This window comes from Oreochromis aureus, linkage group 11 (assembly GCF_013358895.1).
Source record: "Oreochromis aureus strain Israel breed Guangdong linkage group 11, ZZ_aureus, whole genome shotgun sequence".
NCBI lineage: Eukaryota > Metazoa > Chordata > Actinopteri > Cichliformes > Cichlidae > Oreochromis > Oreochromis aureus.
Window position 1 is genome coordinate 14,450,464 of NC_052952.1, and position 21,484 is coordinate 14,471,947.

Below are 21,484 nucleotides of genomic sequence, written 5' to 3' on the forward strand. Positions count from 1 at the left end.
ATTTCTTATATATCTCACCCTTTGTCTCTTCTGTAAAAGCCATCCAGAATAAATTACAATCTCATTAACAAAACTAAAAAAATAACATTAAATAAAATGTCTACGCGCAATTGTCCCCCCCCATATAAAAAACAGACGAACAAAAAGGCTGCATGGTAATTGTAAAATAATAATAATTTTGATCATATGCTGCAATTTTTGGAACGCCACTAAAATATGTTTTTATGTTATTATTCGCACAATTATTTTGTTTTGTAATCCTCACCTTAGATCGTTTATTTGTGGACATTTCTCTGCCATATTTATGTGGATTCACTCTTAAAGCACTGTTTTTATTTCAGAGCGGGTGCAAAATGGCGAAAGCAAACTCTTAGGCGATTTAAGCCAAAAAGTAATAATAATAAAAATAATAATAATACAAAATAAAAGTTCAGGGGAATTAAAAAAATAAAACAAACAAACAAAAATAGCAGACATTTTTTAGACGTCAAAATTAAACGCGTTACAAAAAAAAAAAAAAAAAAAAAAGAGAAAGAAAGAAAAAGAAAAAAAGTCCGAACCATTAAAAAAAGGTACACAAGTGCAAGGCGGTGGGTTTAGGCTATGGACTCTGAAGCTCAACCTGCTTGTGTGTGTGTGTGATTTTTTGTTTGTTTTGTTTTTGTTTTTTTGTTTTTGTTTTTTGGGGAGGGGGACAAAAAAAAATGAAAGAAAGAAAATGGGAAAAAGTGCCCCAGTGAGGAAAAAGCGAGAAAAAAGAGGGATGACTTTTAAAGTTATACAATATTTACAAAAGCGGATCCAAACTGTTCTGTGAGAGTTGCTTGTGTAGAGATCTCTGTGTGTGTGTGTGTGTGTGTGTGTCTGGAGCCCATCCTGTTGTGGGGAAAAGAAAAAAAGAAAAAAGGTGCCATATAATCCAATCAATCGCCACGGAGCCCCAATCCTGGAGCTGGGAGACGCTCTGAGGGGGGAAATAATAATATTTAACGCTTGTTGTGTGGAAAACACGGACTTTGTTGTTTAGACTGCTGGCTGACTCACGATAGAGGTCGCACACTTTTTATTTACCACATCTCTGCGCTGAGGCCATTTATACTGAAGAGTTTAACCAGTGAGCTGCACGTGCACTAATAATAATAATGATAATAATAATAATAACAATAATAATAATAAGAATGTGTTCTTAACTAAATGGTGACCTCAGTCCACACAGAATAAATAAAAGCGGTCTGGCTGACAGATGGGACTCAGGCGATGCTCACCCTCAGCTGGACTCCACTGCACTGGGGCTGAAGGCTATACCGGCCTCCACTTTACTCCATTAACGCAGCTCCTTTGACCTCCCACTGCACTACCCACACACCCATCACTGCTGGACGCACAATTTAGAGCTACAAAACTAAAAAAAAAAAAAAAAAGAAAAAAGAAAAAGAAAAGAAAAGATAGAAAAAACGTATTTGATTTCCCTTTTACGCACAGCCCCAAAAAGGTTGGATTTGATATATTTAAGAAAAAAAATAGAAGAAGAAAAAAAACTGGCAAATGGAAGCTTTTCTTCTAAAACCATTCTTCCCCTCCCCTCCTTTTTTTTTCGTCAAGTATAATTTCAGTACACAATAGGGGCTACACCTTGAAACTGCGTCGTCTGGAGTCACAGTGCTGGGCATGTATCCTCGGAGAACATAACACGGGCTTATGTTCCTTCAGCTCTGCGAGAGGGGAGGACAAAAAAATGTCCTGTCCTCCCGTCACTCGTTTTCCATTTCTCAGATATTCACTGCAGATATTGTGTCAGTAATCACTGCAATCTATTATACATAAAACACCCACTATATCGTTTCATAGTCCAGTGATTTATATATAACCTTGGGGGGTGGGATAAATTAAAACGGTAAACAAGTCCTGGAGGAGCCGGTCCGGCAGAGTTCATTGGACCGGGGTCTGGACCCCGTGGTGCGGCGGCGTGTCCCCGTACACATCCTCGCTCCCCGGCAGCGCTCCTCCCGGAGGGGTCATGCGTTTTTCCTTCTGTCTCCTGTTACAAAACCAAACCCTCACCACTTCTTTCTCCAGGTGCAGACTGTCCGCCAGGGTGATTATTTCCGACGCTGCCGGTTTAGGGCACTTCAAAAAATGGCTCTCCAAAGCTCCTTTTACGCTTACCTCGATTGAAGTCCGTTTTTTTCTTTTCCTCCCCTGCGCCGCGATTTTGTCCAGGCTGGTCGGGCTGCCCGAGGTGGAGTCCGCCTCCTCCAGCCACTTGTTCAACAGAGGCTTCAGCTTGCACATGTTTTTGAAGCTGAGCTGCAGGGCCTCAAACCTGCATATGGTGGTTTGCGAAAACACATTTCCGTACAGGGTCCCCAGGGCGAGTCCCACGTCCGCCTGTGTGAATCCCAGCTTGATCCTGCGCTGTTTGAACTGCTTGGCGAACTGCTCCAAGTCGTCCGAGGTCGGCGTATCCTCGTCCGAGTGGTCGTGGTGGCTCTGCGGCCGGTGCTGGTGCTGATGCTGGGACGTAGGGTGGCCGTGTTCGCTGAGGTGCGGGCTGTGGTGGTCTTCGTGACTGTCTCTTAGGTTGTGGTGGTGCATCCCCTGCCCGCTGCCTGGGATGAGCCCGTTGACGGTGAAACCCGGCTGGGAGTAAATAAGGCTTTGGCCGTTTGTCGTCGCCATGCTCTGTATGTGCGCCGCCGTGGTGGTTCTCCACGCGCGGGCGTCGTGGTGGTTCCCGTGCGTCTGGTGCACCAGGTGGGGCGGCCGTGACTGGTGCTGCAGGTTGCTGCTGGAATTGTGCATCTCGTCCCGGGTGCCCTGCACCGCGGGTTTAATGTCCTGCTCCGCGCCGAGCGGGCTCGAGGACCACGGGGCTCCCTCTCCGTGGGACAGCGCCGTTATCCACTGGTGTGCGTGGCTGAGCGTGTGGCTGTTGCTCTGCAGCGGGTAGTCGCTCTGCAACAGGCTCTGCGCGTCCCGGTACGCCGTGGCTTGCTGCATGCTGCCGGGCTCCGAGTGCACGATGGATGCGCTGGAGGTGAGAATGTTGTAGTGGTTAGACGCTGCGGTCGCCATGACTCTCGGAGCCGGACTGGTCGCTCTTATTAAAGGAACCTCGCATTTGACAGAACCTCTCCTGCCCACAGGCGGCTCCCAGGCGCTCTGCCAAGTGGACGCCGAAGCGCACCTGGACTCCGCCCCGCCCCCCGCCGCTCATTGGGTACGGGAGGATGATGGACGGGGTTACCAGGGGCAACGGCGCGGCGATTGGCCGCGTGGAAGTCTCAACAAACACTACTGTCTTTGTTGGAGAGGTGCGAGCCGAGGCTCCCGTGGAAGCGGAGAGCCGGAGTGCAGCATGGGGAGACGGAGCACCGGGATCAGCAGCGCAGCTGTAAGATCCAGTTCATTTACTTTGATAATCTCGTTCTATCCAGACTGAGACTGCAGGGAGTCTAGTTCCAGGAGACCCGGAGCTCTTCTGTGTAGCTGTGTATTTAACCATTCAATCCCTAATTTAGGTGGACTTCAGATTTTTACGCACATTTATGGCATTAAATACTTGAAAAAGTGCGAACCATTCTGATTTGCGCATAACTTTTTTTCCCCCCCAGTGCAAACAAGGACTAGACAGTGTTTTGTGTAGTCTACATTTGCAGGAAAGCTTAGTTCCGTCTGACAGAAAATCTTTGTTTTAGTGCAACATTTCTGCTTGTCGTTGTAATGCATGCATATTCATATGTCTGCTGCTGTTCGTGCAGAGCTGTCTGTGTACTGTATGCAGGAAAAATGCATCATATTGCGCTGTCTCTTCTCGAGGATGAATATATATCTTAGATGAGCCAATCCTTTTTTTATAATGACTTTTTATAATGACATATATTGGAATGAAACTAAATGTAATAAATCTGTCACACAAGAAGCTTCTAAAGTGAAATATTTGATGGAGAAAGGAGCTCAGGCATGTTTTAAACAATTTGATTTTAATTAAAAAAAATGACAGTAACAAAATGTTAACAAAGTTTTGAACATTTGCTGCCATGCAGACTGAAATGTATTTAAAGTCTTCAGGTAAAAACATTGCGTTCTGCTTAAACTGGGGTGTGTGCCATTAGCTGGCATCAGTCTCAGGTGATTTTTGCAGCTGGTAATGGGGACTGGGATCTTTAAAAGCATCGGCTATTCAAGCTGCACTTCCTCAAACACTGACACATTCTTGTAAAAGTGTAAACTAGTATATTTTTTCCCTTCACCGAAGGCTTGTAAATGTAGATGTCGGTCAGCTGTCTTGACTTTAAAACTTTTAACAGCCCATAAAGTAAACAGATCAACTTTTGTGTCCAACTAGGCTGTAAAGTGAGTTTTACAAGTCTGTCTTGGTGGGAGTGGCTACACGCTGATAAAAAGAAGGAAGCCCCCTCCCAGTTGAAGTTATGGCTCTCTGTATATACATATATAGCATGGAGGACTTGCAAAGTTTAGTGATTAAAAAAAAGAGAGAGATAAAACTCTCTTCAGTGTGCCCTTATTAAATGCAGTTTAAAGGATATTATGAGGGACTAAATGGCTGTTTACAGCACTGTAAAGAACCTGTATATGGGGCCATTAGAGCATGGTGCAACTGTACTGAAGGCTTATTCACTTCACTAAAAGAGATTTAAAAATTATTTTCAGGTCTTATATAGAACGATTACAGAGTTAATATTGTGTGAACACCTTCTCTGGCTGCTCGTCATCCACTAAAGTGAAGCTAGACAGAAGTGAAGAGGAGGATTAAGTCCAAACTCAGGCCTCTAGTCCAGAACAGGGAGGGCAGGTTTCCATCCTGTCTCAGCTGTCCCCCCCCCAACCCTCCAGTGTCAGCTTCGGGGACCAGGACTTTGTCCAGAGAGGGGACATTCCTGGCCAACTGCTGCTGGTTGCCATAGGGAGAGGTAAATGAAACAACAGCAGTTGCATCGCTGCAGCTCTCCCCCACCCCTGTTCCCGGACTATCTAAAGGCCTCTATTTAGAGAGGCTCTCTACTGCGGGGACAAAGCGTTTGCAGGGATAAAGGAGGGAGGAGTAAAGAGCACAGGGCCCTGAGAGGGAGAAAGGGCTAGAAAAAAAAAAAAAAAAAAAAAAGATGAGAGAGATTATGTCTGTCCTCAAAGCTGCTCCTCACACTCCGCTGAGAGAAAGCAAACTGTGAAAAAAATGACAAACACATCTTGGACATTTTTCACTGGCAGAGGCACATGTTTAACTTTCTAACTTCCGAGGCAGTAATTCTGCATGTTAGAAGACATTAATGATTCCTGCTGCATGTGTGCAATTAACAGTACCTTTGGTTAGTCTATGGCCTACAACAATTCAGTCCACACGAAATAAAGTCATACATACTGGCCACAAATTAAACCTATAAATCAATGCAGGCAGTTCTTCAATATCCACAATTTATAACTTTCAAAGTATGCAAATGACTCAAACTGTAATTAAACATTTTATTTAATAACTTTGGACCTGCAGTAAAATTAAGAGGCAATAAAAAAGCAATTATCAAAGAAATACTTTTCAACCACCCCTCCCAAAAAAAAAAAAAAAAAAAATTCAAGCCACGCAACGAAAACACAAATGGTGAATATTCACGCTCACAAATCATTATTAGTGATGTTAATTTATTCAAAAAGTTCACACAGGGACACATGTCGTGTATATAGACAAAGGTCTGGGAACAATGCAGGGCCATCCAACAAAGAGCAAGTGCTAATTGCAAAATGTCTCTTCTCTATGACCTGGATTGCAGTTTCAATTCATATGCTGATTTAAGTTGTACTACAACTTTTTCTTTGCGCTTTGATGTCACTTAAGTGGCCAAAATTCTCATTTCTGATCTTTTATGCCACAAAATATGAACAAAAGACAAGTAACGTAACCAACTTAGAATACATTTAAGGCTGTTAGCTGTATAGTAAATACATGTTTTGTCAGCAAACTTTCAAAAAGAAAGAAAACTGCCATCATCCCTAATTAACAGACTTGTCTTTAATTGCAAAGATAAACAGTGGACAACCGCTATAATGCTCTCTGATGGTCTGTTTACATCAGTAATACGCAGCAGCATAAAGCGAGTAGTGATGATGAAAGGCAAAAACACATGCAAAATCCTCGTATTCCATGTATCACTCGGGCTCTTCAATTAAGTATTACTGATTGGGCCTTTAATGGATCTCATTTCAGAGGCTAATAATCCTTCATAGGAGTGAATCCAGCTGCACTGACAGCACATGAAGAGGCCAGGATTTAAGTCATACCAGGAAAAAGTTTCCAGGCACGGCTCAGTAATTCATTCTGGTAATATTGAACATTATTGTGGTGTAACATTGAAATCGGCCAAATCAAAAGAACATTGTGGTAATTAGGCTGTAATTCAAGGAATTACCACATCGCCACACAGGCTTAAATAGTCGTGTTGGGAGAAACGCAAAGCACATTATTTTAATGGCGTAATATGCAAACTATGGCTCGTTTCAATTACGTGGCTTAACAATGCATAAATGATGCGAGCCTTGTTATTTGGACTGCGGGGTCCGTAGTTATTCAATCACACAGAGGGGCCAGCGTTAGGGGCCACGCTGCCTTTCCTCTCATGCACCGAGACGCAGTGAGGGTCGCTGCCAAACTGCATTTAAGGGAATAAAAATGAACAGTAGAGAATGTAAGCGTTAAATTAACAGTAGGATAATTATATGACCCGTGTGCTGTAAAGATTCAATTTCTAACGCTCTAATTAGGCGACTGTCTCCCCATACATCAGCTCACATCCCTCTGCCAATTTCTCACCAGAAAGCGTCCTGTGAGCGGAAATAATTTGATTTTATTAAGACACGGCTCGTGTAATGAAGAAAATCAAAGGAGGGGCTGGTTGAGTATGATATGTTTTTTAAATCACTGATTGTTCCACGATCTCAGTCCGCTGAGTCCTATTTAAAGACGAGGACATTGGGGTCCAAACTGAGGGAGAGAGGAAGGCGAGGCCCAATCACTCTTTGCTGTCTGTGAACGCCAAAGAACGATTATATTAACCCGTGTAATGAAAAGTGTGTCCACCGCCCACTGCAGAGAGAAGATACAGCACCTTAACGTGTCAGATCTTTCAGAAAGAAATTTGTAATCATGATTATTTTCACAGTCTTAACTAATGAAACCTACTTATCAGTTTCCAGAACCCAAAGAGCCCAGAACACAGTGGTGTGTGTGTGTAGTAGGAAGGTTTTCACACCCATGTGCTGACAGGTATGGTTAGGTTTGCCTGTGCTCACCTTAAATCTCCTTGCCATATGCATGTACCTTATACAAAAACAATTCATGACATCACCAGTTTGAAAGCCAATCACAACTCAGTATGCAGTTTTAGTGTGATGTGGAGACTTGAAAGCCTCCATTCACTGACAGCAGGCTTCTTGGTGATGCAGATGCGTTATCTTGTGTCCAGTAGGTTAACTTGTTTTGTTTAGTTTTTTTTCCAGTGAATTTTCAGTCTAAAATGGAATGACCTTCAGTGAGGCTGCTGAACTTTATGTGTGTAACAACTTGCTAAATTAAATTAATTTGATTCCTGTCATAAACATTTCTTTTTGTCCAGCCGACAGTCCAAAATCCAAAAAGATTCATATGGTTACCCTAGAAGCCCTAAACAGTCACTAGATATTCATAATTGGAAATCTGATTGTTTTTTTTTACCTTGCAAAAATAGCATTGTATTTAAAAGTCTAATCAATATCAGACAATACTAAAATTTAGTTTGATGATTTATAATAAAATATAAAAATGATACTGTAACATCTGTAGAAAATACATTTTTTAAAGTAATGTAAATAATGTTATCATTGAAAATAATCTATGACTTTTCATACTTTAAATGAAACAAACTCAAAATACAAGTGCACAAATGTTAACATAACTATACTAAAGCACACACAATAAAAAACAATTATTTGCAGCATTACCGCCTATGAATTATTAGCACAATATTGATATATCATTTTTTAAAATATCACAGTTATCTCTAATATAATACACCTCTAGATTCCTGTATGATATCCAGGCTTTCTTTGTAAAAGATAAAATCCAATGAAGCACATTTAGATTGTAACAGCTTTGTGTTTAATGCAGCAAAGATACAAACAGTCCCCGCTGGAGCATTATTGCTCTACCGCGGTGTCATCTTTGGGGAACAATCGTGATGAAATGAAAATCTGTTTACTTTGCATTTATCAGCTGCCTTAACTTTAGCTGATAGCAGAACTGATACAAAATCTTCAGATCAGAAGAATACAATCAGTGTGGGCTCATTTAAATACAAATAAAGTACATGCCTTTTTTTTAAATTTATGCAATAAAATAAGAGCCTCTGATCCTGAGTATATACAGCCAGAAATATATGCAGCGAGCACAGATCACTTCCTTCGAAGTAATAACAGAGTTTTTATTTCAGATTAGCTGTTCGGATGTCAATAATTCTCGCCAAGGCCCGTTTCGAATCTTGCATAACGAGAGCCGACCCACGCCTTTCATCCTTACTGTAATTGTTGTGTGCATCAAAGACGAGGGAGACTGACAGGCTGTATGGGAGGATTAATACAGTGGGTGAGTGACGACATACTGAGGCGGGAGGGAGGCAGGAACGAGAGAGGGAGAGGAGAGCGAGAGAGAGAGACGAAGATATGGGGGTGAGGAGGAGGAGAATGAGAGAAAAGTAGGAGAGGACAAAAAGTGGGGAGAGAGTTAACGAGAGGGACAGCATTAATTGTGTGCTTTGTGCCGGGGCTCTTTTGCTGAGTGTGGCTGTCGAGGTGCGGGCGCTCACCCCTCCAGCAGCCCGCCGTGATCTGAGCCAGCTCTCAGACTGCTGTATTCCAATGCAATTAGGCCACTCAAAGGCCTGCTTAAAGCTGCACCCCCACCACACACACACACTGATAGCAACATCCCCTGTGGGTCCCCTTCATTGTAGCAGGGACGTGTATTCTGTCCCTCTTTGAGGCCCTGGATGAAGAGACCACCCCGGGGAGCAGAAAAAAAAGCAAGGATTACCTCTCTTTCTGTCCCCTTTCCCTCTGTCTTTCTCTCTCTCTCTGCCTCTTTATCTCCCTCTCTTTCTGGTTTCACCTCTAAAGTCTATCAGCTCGGGCAGGCAACTGAGCTCAGCTCCGGTTAGCTTCTCCAAAGAGACACAAGTTGGAGCTCCTTTTTTTTGCAGGAGGAAACAGAAGAAGAGGAGCAATGAGGCATTCCTGTGATGGATGTCATTGTGAGACTGCTCTAGCAATACCACTTCCCTCTTCCTCTTTCATTATTCATGCAGTCATATATTTCAACAAGTGGCGTGGGGCGTGTAGCTCGCTAGCTCGTCCCCGTTGGCACAGGCGCCGCAGCCTCAGTCGGTCTGTCCCCCTCTGTGTGCCGTATTAAGAGAAAGCGCTCCATGATAGCAGAGCTCTCTTGGCTGGCTTTCAGTGCGTCTCATTCCCCAGAAAGCATTTAAAGCAGATTACAAACCTAACGCTACACCTCCCCAATAAGAGAAGAGAGAAGGAAAGAGGAGGAAAAAAAAACTGGCACATTAGCACCTGCAATACTAGTCAATGGCATCAACAGATTAACGAGGTAATCCACACAATGAGGTCTTTGATTCGTGTGGTTTGGCAGGCAATAATGCCAGGCATAATACACACTGTTATTTCAGGCCGTCCCAGCACGAGAAAACCTGGCAGAAGCTGATCTCTCTCTCTCTTTTATTTATTTATTTTTTGTTCTTTCTATCAGATGAGCTTTTTTTTTTGAAGATTTTGAACTTGTGCATCTGGCGCTTTTGCCCGTTTTCTTGTCGGGGAAATAACCTGCTGGCTTCTCCTGTGGCACATGTGAAGCGAGGAATCACAGGCTTTCTGAAGGCTGTTTAAACAGCAGGGCTGAGGAGCTCTCCATCGTCCTTCCCCCCTTATTTTTCTGCATAAGGACGTGCGTATAGGACAAGTGTGTGTGTGCTGCGCGCGAGTATGTGCGCGCGAGATCTCGCAGCCCCATCGCTCATGTGCGGCTCGATTAGCCCCACGTGCCTCGTTCGTCAGACGTGGAGGCAGAGCAGATGGCAGAAGACGCACCGTGTTACCATGCTGGAGCACTATGTAACGCTGCTCTAATTGAAACATCAATACTGCCCTGTCAATACACTACTGCTACTTTACAAAACACCTCCACCAACAGACCTGCACTAGACTGGCAAAGAAAAAAAAATAGTTTACCACCCGGGGTGAAAGTAACTTTCTCTGTAACGCTTCCTGGTGTTTTTAATCTCCTAATATTAACACTTCGCTTGCTTTCTGTTTGTATACAGCTTGTGGTGTTAAAGGAAGCATGCATGGGAAAAAAAAGAAAAGAGAAAAAGGGAGAGATCCTCTTCAGCAGCATCTCCACTGTGGCAAAAATTTTAATGAATTGATAGAAAGTTGAGAGAGCTCACATGGCTGTGATCAGTAATTCGATGTTATTGGGAATTCAGTGGAGAACAGAGAGAAATTAGGCGGCTAGGAATTAATTTGTTATTTGTCCAACTCAATGAGGAGTGACGCAGCCCCCTTTAATGAACGGGGTAATCCATTTCTTATTGCACGGAGCTGAATTCACCCTTCATTGAAGTGGAAAAAGACAAACATATCTTTCACTAACCTTTGCTACTTCCGAAGGCAAACCAGGAGTGGGATCGGGGGTTGGGGGGCGGGGACGAGCGCTGCTGAAGCTATTTGTTTTTCAAAACAGGGTTTTTGGGTTTGTGTAGGTGAGAAAGTGGGTTTCAAAGCCGACCTACAATAAGTCATCTTTGCTGACACCGAGGCCACAAAGTCAAAATACAGTACGCTGACTTGATTCATGATCAACCGGCTTTTCTGCACTGTGGAAAATTACAGTCTTTACGTAACTATGGTTTATGGTTGTGTTTTTAATTCCCTTCCCTCTGCCCCGCCCCCTCTCATGCCTTTCTGCTCACAGATCCGTCATCTGTTGGATCTAAAACGACGGATTGTGCCGACATCCTGGATTTTCTGTGAGTGCAAGGACCTGCGCTCCTCATCCGCGTCGTTCCCGAAGGTCTCGGTTTCAGGAGGCTCCCTCTCAACAGTAGGTTTTGTTTTCTGGGCAACATGTGTGTCAAGTATCTGTGGGACAGTGTAAATAATCATAAGATAGCAGTCTACAGGCAATATAGGGTCTGATTTTGCTCTTCAGTTCACTTATTTTGTAATTTTATAATATGAAAATTCTCCTACAATCGAAAACACTGTACCTGAGTGGGTTACATTTCAACAGAGAAAAATCTCTTTAATTAATTAACTGAATATCACAATAGTTGCCAATTCAATTAAATAAGTGTTTCAGCTGTTAAAAAACAAACAAAAACAAAAAGACCAACCACATATCTATTAAGAAAAAAAAAAAAGCATTCTGGTGGCCAAATGGGCAGAGTGCCATGTGTCTAGCATGCAAACTCACATTCCTCGGATAAATCACATCATTTTCCCTTCATCTATTCCACTCCTCAGTCTTCACCCCCTCAACAGAAAAAGCACAAAAAAACAAACAAACTATAAAAATAACCTGTGTTTTAGGACTGGTGGGGGTTGCAGCTTACCTTGAAAGCCAGACTAGATGTCAGGCTTGACTTAACCGGTCTGTCTCCTCGAGTTTTTCCCATCTGGTTAATGAAACAGATGTTCCATGTTAAAGACAAACAAAATGTGTACAAAATATGGCTCCTGTCGTGTGAGGGAAGCGAAATTACACTGATTCTTGCATTTCCCATAATGCAGATTTCTTCCAACCTGGTAATGAACCATATTTTTCAGCTTCTTAAAGTTATTCCTCACTGTGACACCAATGTCTTTACAGGCTGAGCAGCACTTGGCTACACTAGCAAGCTGCATTCATGTGCAAAACCAGTAGAGAAACTCTAATTTCTAATAAGCAATATTTTATTTTTAGCAGCTATGCTACGTTATTTATTCTTGTTAAGGCTCCTTGTGGGCTTCCATCTGCTGCACTTCTCACCACCACCACTTGCAGCAGGAGTCGCGACTCCTTTGACATCCTTTTCCCCATCCTTATGGAAGTCAAAAAACTGAGAAAACACACAGAGGAAATGGGCCACGAGCTGTTCAGAGGAATCCAATTCAACTCTGTTTTTGCAAGAAAAAAGGCAAGGACAAACAGCTGAATTTGAAATCAATCAAACGCTGGCTCTGTCCACAGGAGCAACGTTCAGGCTCTGGTTACGATTTGATCTTGGCTCAAGTTTTCAGTGAGTGTTGACGTCTCAGAGTTGTGAGGAATCCCGAGCCGGCAGCTTACAGCGGGGGTTTTAGTGATACAGTATTTACAAGGCATGAGGAAGTGGGAGCGCTGCAACAGACGGCACCATACACGGTGCTTTCAATTATTTCTCACAGCATTCATGAAAATAGAAGCACAGCGGGGAGTACAGTATGAACGACAAAACTATAAAAAGACACGGAGTGAAAAGAGAACTCCCAAGCTAAAATAAATGGCGTTGTGTGCCGTTGCTGGTGAAGAGCTCAGAAAAATGCATGCCTCCCGAAAAGAGAGTCAGAAATAGTGCGCTGGAGTACAGACCAGAGTGAGGGGTGATGGAGCAAAATGGATGCATAAATAACTGGAAGGAGGTTGAAGTTTGGATTTGAGAGCATCTTATGAGTCGGTTTTTAGAGTTATGTTGGCCTGATGCTCTGAGCAGTGGGCCTCAAAGAACCTCTCATACCTCTCAGATCCATTCATAATATTAAATATGAAGGCTTTATGGAAACTTGTTGCAACTTACGCTGGTTTCAGAAAGGAGAACACCTGCTTTTTAAGTTTGCTCTGTTAGCGTGCTATTTCGTTAACATCTGCTAAGCACAGATGAGGCTAACAGGAATATGGCTAATTTTCTACTGTAGGTTATTGTTTGTGAACCTGCCACCTTAAATTCTTGGCTTCATGATAATGCTGTAGAAAATATGAAAAGCAATGCATACTCAATACGTCAGACACAATAGGTTTAGGTAATTTGACAGAATACATGAATTTCGGCACATAATCATCATCAATCCGTCCTGTAGTTGATCGCATATATTTTTGGGGGTCTGGATCAAAGAGGTGGACCGACTCCCAGCCCTACTGACCTATCAGCTCATACAGCTATGCTGCTAGCATGGGTGAAAACAAACGAAGCACCCAGTCCAAACTCATGATGCTGTCTCTCACATCAGAGTGTTTCTCTTTGTACTGCACTGCCATGTTATATTACAGTCTTATAGTATTTATGTACCTTCATAACTTATGAAACAAGAGCAGTGTGATGCTGCAAACCTCAGCTAAGGCTAAAACCCGTTCCAGAGTAAGAACTTGGAACAGAGACCAGATTGTGACATTTTCTTGACAACACCATAAAAAAAAAAAAAATCAATCTGTATCACAACAGTAGAGAATCCTTTAAAGGATCCAGATCAAGGACCAAGATCAGCTCCAGAAGTAAAATATTCAAACAAATCCATAACTTCTGTCATAAGTTTGTGTGAAAACAGACCAACTCAACCAATCACATTACCTGTTGGCAGAGGTAATAATACGATTCAACAGCAACAGCAGCTTCGGGTTTATGTTGTTTGCTGTGTATTAACATCATTCATTGTTCAATTAACAAAACATTTTTTGGCATCGACCTTGATGGCTGTTTTTTTTTTAATTATACATATTAAAATGAAAACCCAAAGATGTCTGTCAGACTGTTTGTTTTGTAATTGTGTCACAGAGTTCCCAGTTCAGATCAGAAATGATCGTGGTGAGCACAGCGTCACTGTTATCCGAGAGGAAGGACGACAACTACGATGAACAAATAGAAAAATCCACAACCAGAAAAAAAGAATAAAAACAACCTCCAGATGAAAAGCTTCAGATTGGTAAATTTAGCATATTCAAGCGAATAGACGCACACACCTACACTGCATCCTTTCTGCCCTCCAACTCATCACCGCAGACAGACGACAACCAGCTTTTCCTCGAGCTGATCTTTCTCTCTTCTCTGAGATGAGAAGATGCTGGTGAGTAGAGAGGGAGAGGCTCACAGACAGAGACGTTTGTTTCCCAGCCCTTCCGCCGTCTCCGTGGGACGACCCTCCCCATCCACCCACCAACCAACCAACCGCCCACCCCCCTCCCAAGCCCCCCCTCCCCAACCTAATGGATCAAACAAAGGACATCATTTGTAGGCCAAGTCTTTTTCTGAGCGTCTCTCTCCTCAGCTCTGCATACCAATCCAATACAGCCCAAGGAAAAAAAGCCACGCTGTGGTACGAGTGTGCGTGTGTGTGTGTGCGTGCATGTGTGTGCGTGTCTCTGGGCCGGGGGTTGGAAGGTCTGTTTGCCTCTCCGCCGAGCATCGATTTATCCTTTTCTCCAATTTATTTCTCCTCCTTGCCTCTGCAATCCATTCAGATCTGCCTCTAGGGGAGGAACTCGGGGTAAAGACGTTGTCAGGCCTTGCCGTTGCCTCCTAACACCGGCTCAAAACTCATCTACAGGCCCGGGGACCGTGTACCCCTGCAAGGACACGTCGGGCAGCAACGCGTGCACGCAAACAGCTACCTGTCGTCCGGCGGCACACTTCTGTCAGGGCTGTAATTGGCCTGATAATGCAGCATAAAGGACAGTGACAGAGGCTTGTGAATTTGTTTCAGCTCAAACGCTGGGGCTGGAGCAATGATTAAGTAGACCGCAAAATGTCGTCTAATTTTCTAAGGAGCGTTATACCCTGGTGTTTTTTCTGCAGTAACAACTGTTGGAGAAGCCAGAATGATATTTAATTGTTCCTCATAATCAGGCCTAGACTACGAGGAGATATGATGGGAATAACAATATCTGGAGTCCCGATTCAACTGTCTGATCCTTATCTCTGCCTGTATGATTCTGACATTTTCAGATGTTATTACTCACACTCAAGGATTTGTATCCTAAAGCCTCGACAGTGACGACGGCGCTCAACAGAAATGCTGCATGTGCACAAATCCCACAGCTCTACCCCCATCCGCACACACACACACACACACACACACACACACACACACACACACACACACACACACACACACACACACACAGAAACACCCTTGACAGAGATCTGTGAGCCATTCTTCAGTGTCACAGTGAGCGACGCCTGGCACATCCTTATACCTGAAGTTGATCAATGCAGATATGTCCAGGGGGAAATTGAAATCCATAGGAAATTAGGCGGCGCAAGTGATTTATTGGAACAGTAAATCATGGTGCGTGTGATGTGTGGAGAGTCTGTGTTCCAGCTCTGTGCGCCATACTGTACCTTTCCTCTTAGTGACATGGCGATATCAGCAGCTCGCACCTTCTTCTCCCTCTCCATTTGGTAGATCCACTGCAGCAGGTCATTAGGAGGGGACTGGTCTCTCTGGTACAACCACCCATGAGGGATTGGGTGATTCAACCCCATGGACACAACGCTCTGCACGGGTCCCTCTGAAGTTAAAAATAGAAGCACAATTAGATTGCTGTATGCCTCACTACCTACGTTTCTATCTACAGTACATGCCATATATGTTTCTATTGCAGTTTTAAAATAAGGCAGGAACGGTTCTGTGGTCTGTAAATACATAAAGCGTGCTGGAGTGGCTGTAGCTCAGGTAGTAGAGTGGGTCAGCTACTAACTGGAAGGTTGTTGGTTTGATCCCAGTCTGCTGCATGTCAAATATCTTGCCAAATGCATTAATCGGAGTGTGAATGTGTATGAATGTTAGTTAGGTAGCACTGAAAACCTAGAAAAGTGCTGTGATTGGGTGAATGAAGAAGTTGTATAAAGCGCTTTGAGTGTTCAGATAGAGTAGAAAAGCGCTATATAAGAACCAGTCCATTTACCATTTGCTGAGGTTAGTAGCAGAAAAATGTTATTCAGGCAGTTTTGCTAAAATAAATGTTTTAAATCTATTAATATTTGCCTTGCAATTTCATTTTGCACAGACATGAGAAGATTTTATCGAGTCAATCCTGTTTTGTTACGGTTTACAAACTGATATTTTCAGCCATAGTTGTGCAATATTTTTATATGCAGGGTTTTACGTGCAGGAGGAGTTCTTGTTCTTCCAAAGAGCCCTTATTTAGATTTAGATTAAAATCAGCAGCAGCTGATTTAAGACCAGATTTTTGAATTTATACTTCTGTTACTCAACAAGAAAATTAACAGTACTTTGTTTTTTCCGGTGAGATAGTGCAAGGCACACTCATTGCCTTTACTGTACCCAGGCCAATCATGTCACCCCACTGTGAGCCAAGAGAGTCATGCAGGAGTTTTCATTGTTAGCGGCAGACTCTGCCATTTCAGTGTCAGACTCAAACTGTCTACCCTTCAAAAGGGATTCCCTGCATGAAGATGCAACATGTAATCCAGCCTTTCCATTTATCTCACTGACATTATCCTCTTTAGTTAGAATAAGTAAGTGCTGTGGCACAACATATCCATCTGTTCCTTATATTAATAATACCAAAGAATGTGTAAGAATTTTGCAGAATTAAAAAAAAGAAAAAAAGCAGGAAGCATCTATTCTATCATATTATAGAGTATAATATTGTAGTAATAGAGGCACACACACACACACACACACACACACACACACACACACACACACACACACACACACACACACACACACACACACACACAAAAAGCACTAGTCTGTCCTCAACTTAGAGGATGCTTCTCAGCTTCCTGTGTATTAAAAAAAGAAGATCCCTTTAAGGATGAAACTGCAGGACAGACTCACTTACAGCACCAACAGCAAAATGAAAAATATATATCTGACATAGAGTATTTGTAGTTGAGGGGACTGAGTTCATGCACAAATGTTCAAATAAATCCACAAGCTTTCCTTGAGAATAAAACAGAGATAGTGTGTAGTGTGAATCCCGACTGAAGAATCAGCCCCCCACCTCTCAAACACTCCCAACTCCCCCTGCCTTTGCTGTTTTTTTCTCTTCCAGGTACATCACTTGTGTTCTTCTAGCTTGTTTTTGTCCTGCTTTAATTGCTTTTTCTTTTTTTTTTTCCTTTTGCAGAGAAGGAAGAAAAGACAACAACAAGGCGGTGAGGGCTGCAGCTAATGGAGAGGCTGTAATTGTGAATGGAGGCATTCATCTGGAGACATCGTCCGTGAATTGCGCTGCACAATACCCAGCGCCGGGCTGCTCAGATCACCAAGCAGTCACCAAGCACGCGTGCACACATGCACACGCGCACACATATAAACACGCTGAACCCTCAGATCACTGGTGCTCAGAGGAGCAACGTAATCACACTTCCGCAGAGAGAAAGACATCGAAAAGGGGAGGAGAGAAGGAGAGGCTGAAGAGGGGGGAGGAAGGGAAGAAGAGAGGAGAAATTATACAAGGAGATAGGAGGAGAGGAAGGGGGAGGAGGAAAACGGAATGGTGAAATTGATGTTTCCTACCATTTGATTTGGGCCACAGAGCCCGGAAGGCAGATCAGATAGAGCTACATGCACAGAATAAGCACATGCAAAGAAACAAAGATGCATGCACACCATCCCTCTTCCATAGAGCCCATACATGAAAGAAGACACACATGCACAGACTCATATACAGAGGCATACATTTAAAGCCATAAATCTGTACAAATATTATGTAAATAACCTGTAGAAGCTCACAGAACCATTTCACAAACCGCATGATTTCTTCTACCTACTTTAACATTTAAACACAAACACACAAATACACACACACACATTTTTTAAAGAAGACACAACAAAGCCTATAGTATGGAAGGAAAAAGAAAGCCCTCATCCCGGCGAGACGAGACGAGGCACCTGTCAGCGCGGTGGTTCCTGCTACTACAGAGAAACATCAAGAAACAACAACTCAATTAAAGACACCATCCCTGTTCAATTACTGCCACATAATCACAGCAATTTACCTTCACTTGCTGCACAGCCACCAAACAAACACACACAGAGCCACAGGCGCACGTACAGAGGCGGTTCTCCCCTCACAAACGCCAGCAGAGACACAGCCGCATCACAAAGACCCACCAGACTGGCTTCATTCTACACATCATTAATGTGAAGCTCATCTGGAGGCATCCGCAGGCTAACCAGCATCAAACAGACACGGAGGACGATGGCAGAGAACAATTTAAGTGAAATGCTTATTTACTAAATATGTGATGAACAGCAACAGCACTTCCCAACATGTCCATTATAGTATTGCCACCATTATAAATAGCACAGCTTCTGTCTAGCAAATGTAGCTGAGTATATTTAAGGGTACGCGCTGTAAGTAACAGAAATCATTTGTGACCCAAATCTGTTCATCTTAATCACTTCTTGCACATTCTTTATGACACCAGGGATCTCAAAATCATCAGTCAGTTGCTATAATTATCATTATCATTAACTAAGAGTAAAATAACCTTTCCACAATGGTCCTGTTTGCTATTGTGCCTTGCTTCTGATATTCTTTTTCTGTGAGTGGCATAAAGATTTATTATTTTATCTTTCCAAGAAATCAGACAAATTTTGTGTCTTCAGACGGTGTCCGTTGAGTTGCCTTTATATAAATATATAAGTTCTGCTAAAACTGTAACACACAGGCTTAATGCTTAAAATGGCAGCAGTTCCTCATGGGACCACAAAAAAACAAAAACATAAATATAACCCCACACACTTGAATAACATTGTCCTTTTCCTGCTTCAACATGACACTTCCATTGTGCACAGTGTAGTGCAGTGAGATGGCTTTCCCCAGTTTGGCCAGCACAAAGCTCAAACTCCATCCATACATGTTAAGGATGAGTGAGAATGCCAAATGTGAGCCATGGTTTCACCCATCATCAGCATGCAATCGAAATAATTCTTCTGTGGTAGAACAAAACCAAATCCCTTCCTGTAAAAACTAACAAGCCTAGGGAGTAGTGACACTACAACTTAAAGGCATTCAAAACCTGCAGAAGTCTGTTATACACTAACACAAACATAGCAGCTAAAGACCACATGACCCAGGGTGATGCTGATGCCATCTGCCAAAGAGTAAAAGGTAACAAAAAGCAGACATCAACAGGCTTATAGGATCACGCAGAGGAGAGACATTTTTGGGACAAATCTACAGTTTAAGTGCTGTCTCAATGATAAATTTTCTAGTTTTCATCAACTTTGCAGTCAGTATTGTGGTGATGTAATAGTGTAACATATCACTTTCTACAGGAAACTCATTAATTACTTTAAAAAGTACACATATTAAGTACAATCAAGTTTGAAACATACAAATTCATATCTTACTAATGTTAAGTTTACTGTTTCTATGACAAACTTCATATTTAGCAGACAGACTTGGAAAGCTATTTATAAAAAGTATGAAAAAGCACTCTAATCTATTCTGCACACAGCATAATACAAGCTAGTCTGGAAATCAGAATGACTGAGGGTGATGCTCAGGGCACAGTGTGGCTAACTGGCCCACTACAGAATGATGTCACTGGGGATACGACTGAGGAATAGCAACACTGTAAGAACCTGTGAATGAAGTGAGTGTGTGTGTGGACAGCAGATTGACTAACAGCTTGAACTTGGGTTAGATCCAGGAGCATGGGGAGGGATACATGGATGGATGAAGAGAGAGGGAGGAGGGAAGAGGGGGGGAGCCATTGATTTCTCAACAGAGAGATCAGCATCTTGACAGAAAGAGACGAGTGAGCAACAGAGCAAGACACACACACACAGAAAAAGAGGGGAGATACCCACTGCGGCCCTCGGGTGAAATTCCATGACTTTTCCATAACTGAGCTCGAGTACTTTTATGCCCTAAAAACACACCTTCTTCCTAATTTGGGCTGAAACAGGGATGTAATGCGAGGAAAAAAAGAAATCTAAAATAAATCTAAACTTTGACAGCACTTTGGTTAAGGTTCCTGACTTTACTTGACTATCAGTGAAAAGTGATATTCCAGGACCTCCATGACCAGTGTGAACCCTTGTTGACAGAGATCAACAGGACAGTCTGGGTACGTCTCTCTCTCCCAGCATGCCTCGGTGAGTCTAACAAACCTGAAACCCCCGACAGGGACACAGAGGAAGGTGCTGTGGCTTTATGCCGTGTGTGGCTAACAAGGTGTGTGTGTGTGTGTGTGTGGAAGCTGTGTGCAACAGGGAAGCTGACACACACTGTGGAGGAACGGGTGGGATTGAGAAGGGGCAGCCAGGGGTCACGCTGTAATTACACATCATAGTCCCTGTGGTCAGTCCACTGACTTCCTCTGTCTGCAGTGCCTCAGCCACACGAGCAGGGATGGCAGGTGGAGGTGGGAGTGGAGGGTTGTAGGAAACTTGGAATAATAACGATAGCATATATCTATTTTCAGATTTCTATTGTTTAATTAGTTCGTGTATTATTTTTTCCTTGTCCTGTTTTTTATATTAACTCCGTGCATCGTTTGCAGTACGTCCAGCACACATGTCACACCTCTACAGTAACTCGGCCTCCGTGCCCACCTCAGAATGTACTGGTTGACGCTTTCACATACCGTGCGTGGTCCTGTGTGGGTGGTAGGTGCCATAGAGGATGAGTGTAACGCTGTGCAGAGCTCCGGCTGCCTCCTCTTCACTTGGCCTCGCGCAGCTCCTCACTGTGCCCGTGCGGTCAGTCACCTGGAAACAATCACCATGACAAAGACACCATTTCACCAAAAAATCAATCAATCGATCAACAAGTCAATCAATATTTATGTGAAAATGTCCTAATGCAGCAATACTAAAAACAAAGACAAAGAATGAGAAGATCTGGCAGTATGTGAATAAAGCATATAATCATTTATTTTACAGTAAACTATTGGATGAACCTTTTCATGATGGAAAAGGGTTTTTTAGGAAAGCACCAGACTTCTCTTATAAAAAGGTGATGAAGTAATGGTATAAATAAACATGAAATGGATTTTGGTCTGTAAATTATCATGCAGGAATTTAGTGGAATACACAGATCCGTTCTGACATAATGTAAATATCTAACTTTAGCTCATATCAGCTGAATTAATCCCAGATGCTTACATCTGATTTTGCACATGCATCCCAACAGAAGCTTTGGTCTCAAGAGGTTAAGAAAGAGAATAAACATAGTAGCAGATTTCCCAGCATGCATTGTTACAGAGATAAAACTCCCCAGAGTCTCTGTCTGTTACTTTTACATTTATTAAAGCATGAAAACAGTGTGAACTAACTCTTCTTACTTTGTTTAATCAACCCACATTTTTAAGGCAGGAAGAGCTTATGTGTTAAAGTTAAAACCAAAGTGTAGGTTACAAATTCATAAAGTCTTCATACAACACTACAAAAGTAAACTCGATGGCAACCTTGAGGGAACCATATG

The 21,484-nt window shown here is 42.9% G+C and overlaps 2 protein-coding genes and 1 long non-coding RNA gene across 5 annotated transcripts in view; 1 reads left to right on the plus strand and 2 right to left on the minus strand.

The window, feature by feature from the left end:
- Positions 1 to 653: 653 nt before the first annotated feature.
- On the minus strand, positions 654 to 3,120 carry pou3f2b (POU class 3 homeobox 2b). Its single transcript, XM_031740307.2, has one exon. It carries the CDS (start codon positions 3,073 to 3,075, stop codon positions 1,930 to 1,932), a length of 1,146 nt encoding a protein of 381 aa, XP_031596167.2. The 5' UTR covers positions 3,076 to 3,120; the 3' UTR covers positions 654 to 1,929.
- A 124-nt stretch (positions 3,121 to 3,244) lies between these two features.
- On the plus strand, positions 3,245 to 18,622 carry LOC120442757. Its single transcript, XR_005614899.1, has 3 exons — positions 3,245 to 3,394; positions 11,033 to 11,161; positions 17,171 to 18,622. It is a non-coding gene; the product is annotated as an uncharacterized LOC120442757 (long non-coding RNA).
- LOC116320619 (furin-like protease kpc-1) overlaps positions 8,017 to 21,484 on the minus strand; it is a 200,068-nt gene continuing 186,600 nt past the window's right edge. For all 3 annotated transcript variants that reach the window (XM_039619940.1, XM_039619938.1, XM_039619939.1), the window contains exons 17-20: positions 20,646 to 20,769; positions 15,411 to 15,580; positions 11,673 to 11,735; positions 8,017 to 11,199 (exon numbers count right to left, since the gene is read on the minus strand). In XM_039619940.1, coding sequence (XP_039475874.1) covers positions 11,038 to 11,199; positions 11,673 to 11,735; positions 15,411 to 15,580; positions 20,646 to 20,769 — 519 coding nt within the window. In that variant the 3' untranslated portion in view covers positions 8,017 to 11,037. The remainder of the gene's footprint in view (positions 11,200 to 11,672; positions 11,736 to 15,410; positions 15,581 to 20,645; positions 20,770 to 21,484) is intronic.

Excerpts from the sequence above, each read along its gene's own strand:
- pou3f2b (XM_031740307.2), bottom strand. The coding sequence starts at position 3,075 with ATGGCGACCGCAGCGTCTAACCACTACAACATTCTCACCTCCAGCGCA.